Source organism: Salmo trutta, chromosome 5, assembly GCF_901001165.1.
Source record: "Salmo trutta chromosome 5, fSalTru1.1, whole genome shotgun sequence".
NCBI lineage: Eukaryota > Metazoa > Chordata > Actinopteri > Salmoniformes > Salmonidae > Salmo > Salmo trutta.
In genome coordinates this window covers 17,046,391-17,059,166 of record NC_042961.1, presented here as the reverse complement: position 1 = coordinate 17,059,166, position 12,776 = coordinate 17,046,391, and the positions used below count along the sequence as shown (strand labels likewise).

The 12,776-nt window shown below is 46.6% G+C and overlaps 1 protein-coding gene across 5 annotated transcripts in view; it reads left to right on the top strand.

Annotated features, from left to right (window-relative positions):
• Positions 1-12,776, top strand: part of LOC115193762 (protocadherin-15-like) — a 286,361-nt gene that overhangs the window by 162,329 nt on the left and 111,256 nt on the right. For all 5 annotated transcript variants that reach the window (XM_029752726.1, XM_029752727.1, XM_029752728.1 and 2 more), the window contains one exon: positions 5,474-5,567. In XM_029752726.1, coding sequence (XP_029608586.1) covers positions 5,474-5,567 — 94 coding nt within the window. The remainder of the gene's footprint in view (positions 1-5,473; positions 5,568-12,776) is intronic.

Below are 12,776 nucleotides of genomic sequence, written 5' to 3'. Positions count from 1 at the left end.
ATCAGACATAACTAGCGACAGCTGTCTGATTGGAAATCACCCCCGAGCCCAACATAGAAATAAACCACAAAGAAAGGCTATAACAAAACATAGAAAATAAACCATAGAAATACCACACCCTGACCAAAATAGCAGAGTTCCCCTGGTCAGGGCGTGACCGTACCCCCCCTCCAACGGTGCGTACTCCCGGCGCACCAACCTAAAGTCTATTAGGGGGGGGACCCGGGTGGGCGCCTCACCCTCGGTGGAGGGTCTGGCCCCGGGCGTGTTTCTCCCCCTGCCTCCACCCTAGCCCTACCCCTCTGGCCCAGACTGGACCACAGTGGAGCGGCATGCTCAGGCTCCGGAGCGGAGCCGCCGACCGGAACAGGACTGGTCACCGGTGGACCGGACACAGGCCGTGCCGGACTGTGGACACGCGCCGTGGGCCTGGTGCGGGGAACAGGGACGGGCCGGACAGGACCGGGGACACGCACCACCAACCTGGTGTGGGGAGCAGGGACGGGCCGGACTGGCCTGGGGACATGCACCACCAACCTGGTGCGGGGAGCAGGGACGGGCCGGACTGGACTGGGGACACGCACCATCGGCTTGGTGCGGGGAGCAGGGACGGGCCGGACTGGACTGGGGACACGCACCACTGGCTTGGTGCGGGGAGCAGGGACGGGCCGGACTGGACTGGGGACACGCACCACTGGCTTGGTGCGGGGAGCAGGGACGGGCCGGACTGGACTGGGGACACGCACCACTAACCTGGTGCAGGGAGCAGGGACGGGCCGGACTGGACTGGGGACGTCTGGCAGCTCGGGACAGTCTGGGCAGTCTGGCCACTCCGGCAGTTCAGCGCAGTCTGGCCACTCCGGCAGTTCAGCGCAGTCTGGCCACTCCGGCAGTTCAGCGCAGTCTGGCCACTCCGGCAGTTCAGCGCAGTCTGACCACTCCGGCGACTGTTGACTGGCGGGCAGCTCCGACGACTGTTGACTGGCGGGCAGCTCCGACGACTGTTGACTGACGGGCAGCTCCGACGACTGTTGGCTGGCGGGCAGCTCCGACGACTGTTGACTGGCGGGCAGCTCCGACGACTGTTGACTGGCGGGCAGCTCCGACGACTGTTGACTGGCGGGCAGCTCCGACGACTGTTGACTGGCGGGCAGCTCTGGTGACTGTTGACTGGCGGGCAGCTCCTGCCCCATCAAACAATCCTTGTGCCCCCCCCCTAAAAAATTCTTGGGGATGCCTCTCGGTCTCCCTAAACTCTTCCATCGCCCTGGAAATGCTCCTCCTTAACTCGGCCCATGTCCATCCTTCCTCTTCATTCCTCTGCTGCTTGGTCCTGGTTTGGTGGGTTGTTCTGTAACGATTGGCGTCGGGTGATGAAGAAGCGGACCAAAACGCAGCTGGGAGCGAACACATGTTTATTCTTACACTGAATAAAACACGTACACAAAACCAAGAAAATGCCTGATCATTAACTGCTCAAACAAAAGAGACAACAACCCACAAACATCGTGTGGGGAAAGGAACTTAAATGTGATTCCCAATCAGACATAACTAGCGACAGCTGTCTGATTGGAAATCACCCCCGAGCCCAACATAGAAATAAACCACAAAGAAAGGCTATAACAAAACATAGAAAATAAACCATAGAAATACCACACCCTGACCAAAATAGCAGAGTTCCCCTGGTCAGGGCGTGACACTTATTCTAAAATATATTTTCCAAATTGTTTTCCTCATCAATCTACACAAAAACACCCCATAATGACAAAGCAAAAACAGATTTGTTTATTTTTTAGCAAAAAAACGTACAAATATATTACATTTACATAAGTAGTCAGACTCTTTACTCAGAACATTATTGAAGCACCTTTGGCAGCGATTACAGAGTCTTCTTGGGGATGACGCTACAAGCTTGGCACACCGTAATTTTGGGAGTTTCTCCAATTCTTCTCTGCAGATCCTCTCAAGCTCTGTCAGTTTGGATGTGGAGCGTCGCTGCACGGCTATTTTCAGGTCTTTCCAGAGATCGGGTTCAAGTCCGGGCTCTGGCTGGGCCACTCAAGGACATTCAGAGACTTGTCCCAAGGCTACTCCTGCTATGTTTTGGCTGTGTGCTTAGGTTTGTTGTCCTATTGGAAGGTGAACCTTTGCCGCAGTCTGAGGTCCTGAGCACTATGGATCAGGTTTTCATCAAGGATCTCTCTGTACTTTGCTTCGTTCATCTTCCCCTTGATCCTGACTAGTCTCCCAGTCCTTTCCGCTGAAAAAACATCCCCACAGCATAATGCTGCCACCACCATGCTTCCTCGTAGGGATGGTGCTAGGTTTCCTCCAGACATGACACTTGGCATTCAGGCCAAAGAGTTCAATCTTGGTTTCATCAAACCAGAGAATCTTGTTTCTCATGGTCTGAGAGTACTTTAGGTGCCTTTTGGCAAACTCCAAGCGGGCTGTTATGTGCCTTTTACTGAGAAGTGGCTTCCGTCTGTCCACTCTACCATAAAGGCCTGATTGGTGGAGTGCTGCAGAGATGGTGGTACTTCTGGAAGGTTCTTCTATCTCCACAGAGGAACTCTGGAGCTCGGTTAGAGTGACCATCAGGTTCTTGGTCACCTCCCTGACCAAGGCCCTTCTCCCGGATTGCTCTGTTTGGCCAGGCGGCCAGCTATAGGAAGTCTTGGTGTTACTAAACTTCTTCCATTTAGGAATGATGGAGGCCACTGTGTTCTTGGGGACCTACAATGCTGCAGACATTTTTGGGTACCCTTCCCCAGATTTGTGCCTCGACACAATCCTGTTTCGTAGCTCCACGGACAATTCCTTCAACCTCATGGCTTGGTTTTTGCTCTGACATGCACTGTCAACTGTGGGACCTTATATAGACAGGTGTTTGCCTTTCCAAATCATGTCCAATCAATTGAATTTACCACAGGTGGACTCCAATCAAGTTGATGAAACATCTCATGGATGATCAATGGAAACAGGATGCACCTGAGCTCAAAGTCAGTCTGAATACTTTTGTAAATAAGATATTTCTGTTTTTTGTTTTTAATACATTTACAAACAGAAAAAAACAGTTTTTCTTTGTCATTGTGGGTTATTGTGTGTAGATTGATGAGGAACATGTTTTATTTAATCAATTATAGAATAAGGCTGTAACGTAACAAAATGTGGAAAAAGGGAAGAGGTCTGAACACATTCCGAATGCACTGTATATTAAGAACAGAACAAAAACACCCTGGGTCAACTGCATCTATCATCATCCATGTTTAGAAAACAGCTTTATGAGCTAGCAGGTGGAAGTCCTCTACAACATCCTCCCCTATAGCCTAGAAGCACAGACAGTCCTCAGCCTCACTGAGTTGTTACACGTGTCACTACGTGAAAAAGAGAAGAAGGGGAGGAGGAGGTGGAGGTGGAGAAGGAGGATACAACCAGAAAGAAGATGAAAATTGTCATCAGCCACCCACTGCCAATACAGTCTGTCAGAGCAAGGCATGGGAGAGGAGGCGGAGGGGGTGGACTGAGAGAGGGATGGAGGCGAGAGGGATGGAGGCGAGAGGAGAAACACCATAAAATATTTACGAGGCGAGTGCTGTTTACTGCCCTTTAAATAAACAAGGAAATGAAGTGGGAAGTGTCCCGTGCAATGGCGCCGCGGTGAGGAGACATGGGGAGACTGAAAACAAGCCATTTTTTTCTCTATTTCATTAAAGCCTCTCCCAGCCATGCCAGGAAGGCTTGTTTAGGCATTGTTTCCCCCTCTTTTATTTTAGTTTGTTTACTCTTAATCTTTCTCCATGTTGGAGCGACTGTTTGTATGGAGGGATGATTACTTTGCGCAGGCCCGGTGGTGTCAGCAGTAAGAAAAGATGTGACAATATCTCCAGGACTCTGAGACATCTTTGGTTGGTACAGGAATCTCTCCCCGAGCAGATACAATTGACGTCTTCCTAAAACAAGCGCTTATCCTACTGTATCTTTTGGAGAGGTCGAATGGTTATACATTACCATAACAGCCCTCAGCAGATTTACTGTATAAGTACCCCACTGTATATTCCCCTAACCAGGTGCTGGGGGCTTCTGATGAATCGAAGGATAATTAACCGGTAATGTATGCTTGATGAGTATGCGAGATAATTATGGCAACCTAGTCAGAGCTGCTCTCTCATTTTTCAAGCCCATCCAGAACTCTTGAGGGGGATGACGGGGCGGCATAGGTTTTGTGCAGCGTAGGATGTTCAGATTCAGGCCACATATGGTGCTGGTTTGATACGGCTATATGAATAATGGGCTCCTTGGTCTATAACTCCCTCTAAATGGAGCAGGTTCCCCAGAGGCATGATGGGTAGAGACAGAGAAACTCAACCTCAGATCTTTTCCAACTTTTAGCCAGGAATAGAGAGCAAAGATCACTACAACAAGGCCTGGACACATTACTCGTATGATACACACAAAATATGCTACAGAGTCAAAGAGAGGACATACATGTAGAAAAGCAGATACCAGAGATCATATGTTCAGTCCTGGGGGAAAAACGTACAGGTTCATACACACGGAAAGAAGCAAATATGGTGTGCAGAATCACTCACATGCAGCACGACCTTCCTACACTTGCCCTCCACTATCAATCTGACAACAGCTTCCTCTCTCTAGGATATCTCCTGTAGCTGCTGGCCGCTATCATACGTGATCAGTGTCCTCTCAAACAGGGTCGGAGTAGAGTTCACAACTTCGAGCAGCTTGGGATGGATTCCCTGTTGTCTGAGAAGCAAAGATCATCATCATCATCATTATTATAATCATCATATTCAAGTTCAGCTTCACTGCTCTTTGTCCCCAGGGCTTCATTCTGTGCAGAAGATGGATTTTAGGCCTTTGTGGCCATGGGCACAACAGCTTGGCTGTGGAAGACACTGCTTTGCATTTTTATGCTGTTTGGAGAAAAATGTACTTGGCCTTGTGAACGCCAGCTCAATCGGTGGCGGAGAGGTGTACGGGCCATAACTAAGAGAACTCACTTGGAAAATTGACAACTTTAATCAAGCTTGGAGCTGGTCCTCTCAGGCTGTGATGCATTGGGGGGCCAGACAGACAGGCGAGGAAGTGTAGGCTCTGGCTGACCTGCCTGGTCAAAGAAGCTTTAAATTATAGCCATGAGAGTGCAGGTGGAAAGGAGGAAAATGTGAAGCTGCATGTTTCCGTCTGTGTTTCCAATCATGTGAGCGTGTTTGTGTGTGTCTGTGTGTGTGTGAGAGAGAGAGAGAGACAGAAAGAGAGAGAGAGAGGTGTGCAGAGAAAGCGTGTTCATGTCTCAAGTACACCTGCTCATTATACTGTACTGTAGCTTATCCAGTCATTGCAGATCCACTAGCAAGGAAACCAACAAATCCTGGATGGATTTAGTAGAGCATGGGTTTTGCTGTTGACTAATGCTGCTGTGTGTTGTGTGTTGTTGTCTCTCCCTCTACAGGATAGGCCTGCTGCTTTTGGGGAAGCCTCTGGACAGGGAGACAACTGACCAGTACCGTCTCATCGTCACTGCCTCTGATGGCAATCCAGGCGGGGTGAGAATCTTTTATTCAGTTAGTAAGGGTGCAACGGTACACGTACCAAACCGTTCTGTATGGGGACCTGCCTCTTAAAAAATGTCAGGCTTTTCTGTTAAAAGAGCCTATGTGCACATTGTAATCAAAATTCTAATCTGAATTGGCACATTTCAAACTGTCCTTTTGTGAGGTGCAGCCGGGAACTAGTTCTGTACGATGGCGAGTGGTTTGGTTGATAAACCAGAATTGGAGGATCTTACATCATCGTTTAAATGTCCAGTTTGGGAAGATTTTGGTCTTCCCATTAGATTAAAATGGCAATGGACAGAGAGTTGTGGATAAAACGTTAACAGTATGTTGCCACGTTCAACACGAATACCCTATGCAGCTACCAACACCTCAAAATTGAGCGCAAACTTGAATGCCGAAATCACCCCAGTATACCGGAACAAGACAGAAATGCAAATAAACAACAACACAACACCGTCTCCCCTCTGCATTCAAACAGCCCTTGGCAGCTGATTCTGACCGGGCCAAAGAAATTACAAGAGCGATAGGTAGGTTATATTTATATGTTTTACAGCCGATGGTTTATAGCCCCGGATATGCGCCCAGTCTCTGTGGTTGAGAATAGGGGTTTTCAGCACCTCGTGAAAGTACTCAAGACACTTTACGAACTTCCCTCTTGCACCCATATCAGGAAACATGTAGTACACGTTCTATATAAGCAAACCATAGCCGAAATGTTTGCGCTTAATTAACAGCAGCAGCCCATCACGTTACCCCGGAGTGGGAGATGGACCATGCTACAGACACGCATCTGGCACTGAAGGAGGCAGTGTCATGGTGCGTTCTAACCAAGTGGGAATTTACATCATACGACTGAGAAAAGCCACTTCAATGGCCTCCAACTGGTAATTACTAGTGGGAAACTTGTCTTTCTTCCTAACCACCCACTTCTCCCATAAGGTGACCTCTGACGTCACCTACTAAGGAAATGGCCTTATAAAAGCATTTTCGGCAGTTAAGTGCAACAACAAACATTATTTACAAAAAGTTTTGGTTTTTGAACTCTATAAATTACAAGCATGACAGCTGTACTTTTAGTTTATGGTTGGCACAGTTTGTTGGCCATTAGCCAATCGGCGTTTCTCAACAAGTTCAAATCACATGAATGCATCCAATTGGTTTTTACGACTTCACAACTGGTAAATTCCCACCTCCCACATGGTTACAAATGCAGCATCAGAGTGGAAACTTGAGATGCCCAACACAACAATCCTGTCACAACAGACAATGCAAGGAACATTGTGAATGCTGAACATTGTGAATGACATTTAATTTTCCTGCTGTACCGAAACCGTACCGAACCGTGATCTCAAAACCACAATATGTACTGAACTGTGGGTTTGGCGAACTGTTACACCCATGTCATTTAGGGAATTGGATGGAAGGATGGATTGGTTGATTGATTGATTGACATAATTTCTGGAAAGGTCTGACTTCCGATGATTTATACAAAGATCACAGCTAGGATACAGGCCTTTATAGTTATTTCCTTGAAGCTCATGCTTGGTCTTCAGAGACAGATAAACATGCACTTTACTGTGAGAAGACTATCCTATACAGTGTTAAAGGGATACTTCAGGATTTTGGCAATGAGGCGCTTTATCTACTTCCCCAGAGTCAGATGAACTAATTGAAACCATTTTTATGTCTCTGTGTCCAGTATGAAGGATGTTAGAGGTAGTTTCACGAGCCAAAGCTAACTAGCGTGAAAGACAGCATTTCTGCATTTTCTAAGAAGATGGTATGATGGGAGAGGAGGACAGAGGGAGAAAATGAGGCTACACAATGCGCAGAGAGAAAGTCAGAGTGGGAGTGACATACCAATAAAAAGGCCGAGAGAGAGGGGTGCCCTGACCTCAGAATGAGGTGACCAGTTCTGTCCCTCTGTGTACTAATGTTGATTAAAGGATTGTAAGCAATGTTCCGTCTAAGCTGCGTGCATGTGTGGGCGCAGCTCCCTTGGGACTGCCACGCAGAATAAATATTATTGAACTTCACTCAACTTTCTAGAGCGGTGGTCACCAACCGGACGATCGCGATGGACTGGTCGATCTCCACGGCATTCCTAGTCAATCGCCAAACATTTCTGTAAAAAACCCAACTATAAAGCTGTGTGTTCCTATTTTTTTATTAGTCTCGGGCTGTTGGCGGTAGGGGCACCCGATTCAGCTGCCCTGCGCACCGGGTAGGCAACTGTTGACATTTTTAACCATGTGTCTGAAGGTACAAACTCTGCCTTCCCTGCGGGCCCGGAGAGCAAATCAAGTGCACTATAGGCCTACCGCTGGCCAATCGGATGGCTCAGATTACCATTTCTGCAGGAACTAACGGATATAAAAGAAAGCTACAGCAAAGTTGATACTGGAAGATTTCAAAACGTTTAAAACCATGACTAGAGAGAGACTGTCAACGAATACAGCAAAGAGCTGCTGTTTTTATCAGTGAGTTCATGTTTGTTCTTACTCACCACTGCCAACACTTTGTATTCAACACTTTTCTAAGTCATAAAATGCGCGTTCTTCCTATTTCCATTCAGCGCTACAACAAGCACTGCAGCAGTAATGAGTGAGTAGGAAAGTGTACTCAAATCAAAGTTTATTTGTCACGTGCGCCGAGTACAACAAATGCTTACTTACAGGCTCTAACCAACTGTGCAATTTCAAAAAAATGATACTGTAACTATAGGCTTGCATTGTTGTTATTATTAGTGGCTTGGGTCTTTTTTTAATATCGCAGAATATTTCACTTTTGCTGTTCATAGGAGTAACAACATGAATGTGTGCACGAGGCAGAAATAATGCGGTGCGACTTGAGTTTTGCCATCAGCTGGAAGACGGTGTCCCTTTTGGGTCTGATGGTCTGCTGCGACTGACCATCAGATGCAGGCACCATCAACCCAGTAAAATAAAAATAACAAGCAAATGATTTAAATGTTCGTTAAACTCAGCTGTGCCTGACAAGTAATACAAAAAGGGATCTATTACCTTTGTGATCATATAGCCTACCTAAAATGTTGAAATAAATACTGAACAAAAATATAAACACAACATGTAACAAAGGTGGAGGGTCCGTCATGGTCTGGGGCGGTGTGTCACAGCATCATTGGACTGAGCGTGTTGTCATTGCCTGCACATCTCAACGCTGTGCGTTACCGGGACGACATCCTCCTCCCTCATGTGGTACCTTTCCTGCAGGCTCATCCTGACATGACCCTCCAGCATGACAATTCCACCAGCCATACTGCTCGCTCTGTGCGTGATTTCCTGCAAGACAGGAATGTCAGTGTTCTGCCGTGGCCTGCTAAGAGCCCGGATCTCAATCCCATTGAGCACGTCTGGGACCTGTTGGATCGGAGAGTGAGGGCTAGGGCCATTCCCCCCAGAAATGTCTGGGAACTTGCAGGTGCCTTGGTGGAAGAGTGGGGTAACATCTCACAGCAAGAACTGGCAAATCTGATGCAGTCCATGAGGAGGAGATGCACTACAGTGGTGGCCACACCAGACACTGGCTGTTACTTTTGATTTTGAACCCCCCTTTGTTCAGGGACACATTATTCCATTTATGTTAGTCACATGTCTGTGGAACTTGTTCAGTTTGTGTGTGTGTGTGCGTGCGTGAGTGCGTTCTTGCATGTGTCTGTTACGATGGAGTCCCTATGGGAACAGGAAAATTACTGTCTGACCCTGCAGCCCATCAGGAGGTGCAGTCACAAAGGAAAGAGAGGGGTGGACAGGCTGAGAGAAATCCAAAAAGATGTCTAATACACTGAGAAACAGTTGAATAGGAGATACAGCCTGACAGGATGCTCTCGATTGTGCATCTGTAAAAGTTTGTCAGGGTTTTGGGTGAAAAGCCAAATTTCTTCAGCCTCCTGAGGTTGAAGAGGCGCTGTTGCGCCTTCTTCACCACACTGTCTGTGTGAGTGGACCATTTCAGTTTGTCTGTGATGTGTACGCCGAGGAACATAAAAAAACGTTCCACCTTCTCCACTGCTGTCCCTTCATTGTGGATAGGGGGTGCTCCCTCTGCTGTTTCCTGCATTTGACTCCATCAATTCAGGAAATTAATGGAAATTGAATTCATAAATTGAAAAGAATGTTCAGTATACAATTAATGATTATCTTTTCATTCGTTTTCAGAAATCAAATAACCCCAAATGAATAGCCTGCAGGCTAGTATAATATTATGTTGCCAAGTTGACTAAAGAACTAACCCATCATCCATAGAGACTAAGTACTGTTGATAGATAACCCACTGTACTTATCACTCAAAAGGCTACTCTCCTCTATGTTATCCTCACAAATAATCCTGATAGGTATCAGTCTGGTGTTTTCTGTAAGGCCCTTAGTGATCGTGTTCGTAATGGCTGCTCAGTGAAACGACCTGTCCTGATTTGTCATAGACGCTTACTAAAAAACTTTAATGAGCAAGTCTTCCTTCATGAACTGGCCTCTGTAAAATGGTATAGAATCAGCTTGATCCCCTCTGTCGAAGACCTTCTTTTTTGATATTTTCAGTGGTATTGTTAACGAACACGCCCCCATAAAGACAATGTGAATAAAAAACAGGTTCAGCCCCTGGTTCGACTGTGATCTTGCAGAGTTATTCCAGCTCAAGAATTGCATTTTGTGAAAGGCTCGGCACGCGCATAGTCAGGCTGACTGGCTCTCGTTCAGGCAAATGAGAAATAACTGCCCTCAGGCTATCCGGAAGGCCAACGTTAGTTACTTTAAGGAGCAGTTCTCTCTCTGTGGGTCTAACCCCAAGACATTCTGGAAAACGATTAAAGACCTGGAGAATAAACCCTCCTCTTCACAGCTGCCCATGTCCCTTAATGTTGATGATGTGGTTGTTACTGACAAGGAGCACATGGCTGAGCTCTTTAATCACCACTTCATTAAGTCAGGATTCCTATTTGACTCAGCCATGCCTCCTTGCCCGTCCAACATTTCCTCATCTCCTACCCCTTCTAATGCAACTACCCCGATGCTCCTCCCTCTTTTCCCCTGCTCTGCTACAAAGTTTCTCCCTGCAGGCAGTCACTGAGTCCGAGGTACTAAAGGAGCTCCTTAAACTTGACCCCAAAAAAGCATCTGAGTCAGATGGTTTAGACCCTTTCTTCTTTAAGGTTGCTGCCCCTATCATCACCAAGCCTATCTCGAACTGTTTTAACCTGTCTCTCCTTACTGGGGAGGTTCCCATTGCTTGGAAGGCAGCCACGGTTTGTCCTTTATTTAAAGGGGGAGATCAAGCTGATCCTAACTGTTATAGGTAGGGTTGCACATTTTGGGGAATATTCAGAGGTGGAAACTTTCTGTGGGAATATATGGAAATTAACGGGAATTTATGGGAATTAACGGAAATATATGCAAGTTAATATTAATACCATTTAAATGTAGATTGTTTTTGCCTTGGATATATTTACCATATCATATGGAGACAGAAACATAAACCTTTTACCTTATCACAAGTAGACATAATTGCAAATGATTCAATCCTTCCAATAGAAATGAAAAACCTATTTAGTTATGAAATGAACTTTAATTAAATGAGTTTACTCTTCACATGGGATGATTTCACTGAACAACAAAAGAAAGGGAATATTGAATGACCCCAATGATTCATTGCATCTCCCAAAAACGTTTTCAACATACATCTGTAAAATTATAGTCTAGAAACTAAAGCTTTGGTTGTCTTCCTCTCAGGCTTCCATGTCTTCTCCCTGGACCTCCTCAATGTCCCTCTCTTGAACATCAGACTCTGAGGCCTCATCTTCACTGTCACTTTCCAACCTTGTTGAGGATGGCTCGTAGTCAGGCTCAAAAAGCCTCAAATATGCCCAGAGGGCCACCAATTTTTCAACCCTTGTATAGGTCAGCCTGTTGCGTGCTTTGGTGTGTGTGTTCCCAAACAAGGACCAGTTGCGCTCTGAGGCGGCTGATGTTGGTGGGATTTGGAGGATGATGGAGGCAACAGGGTAAAAAGCCTCAGATCCACAAAGTCCCTTCCACCAGGTGGCTGATGAAATATGTTGGCACGACTGCCATATTGCATCTCCATCCCAAAGCTTTTGCTTGGAAGTGGACTTCGCCAGACTACCAAGAACCTTGCCCTCATCCAGTCCAAGATGGCGAGACACGGTAGTAGGCCTTGTTGATCTCTGCACCAGATAGGAGGCTCTTGCCAGCATACTTGGAGTCCAATGTGTACGCTGCGGCGTGTATGGGCTTCAGGCAGAAGTCACGCTTTTTGATGCATTTCAGAACGGCAGATTCCTCTGCTTGGAGCAACAGTGAAGTGGGCAGGGCAGTACAGATTTCTTCTCTTACATCTGCAAGCAGAGTCTGAACATCAGACAGGATGGCATTGTCTCCCTCAATCCATGCAATGGCTACTGCTATAGGTTTCAGGAGTTTCAGGCTGCCTACCACTCTCTCCCAAAATACATCATCCAGGAGGATCCTCTTGATGGGGTTATCCATATCGGCAGACTGTGATATGGCCATTTCTTGGAGAGACTCCTTCCCCTCCAGGAGACTGTCAAACATGATGACAACACCACCCTAACGGGTGTTGCTGGGTAGCTTCAATGTGGTGCTCTTATTCTTCTCACTTTGCTTGGTGAGGTAGATTGCTGCTATAACTTGATGACCCTTCACATACCTAACCATTTCCTTGCCTTCAGCTCATCTGCTACGTAGAGACCGGTGTGTCTTTTGTCCCTTGTGTCTGTGCTCTTGTAGAATACTGGTTGAGGGGTGGAGATGATGCAGTTAATTATTCCTTGCCCACGAACATTCGACCACCCATCAGAGGTGATTGCAATACAGTCTGATTTCTCTATGATTTGCTTGACCTTCACTTGAACTCTACATCCAGCAAATGAGTTGATAAAGCATGTCTGGTTGGAGGGGTGTATGCTGGGCGAAGAACATTCAGAAATCTCTTCCAATACACATTGCGTGAGCATCAGAGGTGAACCAGTTGCATGCACAGCTCGAGCAAGTCATTCATCAGCATTTCTCTATGTTCCTCCATTGAGTCAAAAAAACTGTTGCTATCGATAAGGTGTCTGATTCATAACTTTCACCTCAAATAGAAGTAGAGGGACTTTTGTCAGAGGTTGCTTGTTGTGAGCGCTGAGGAAACGTTATGCAC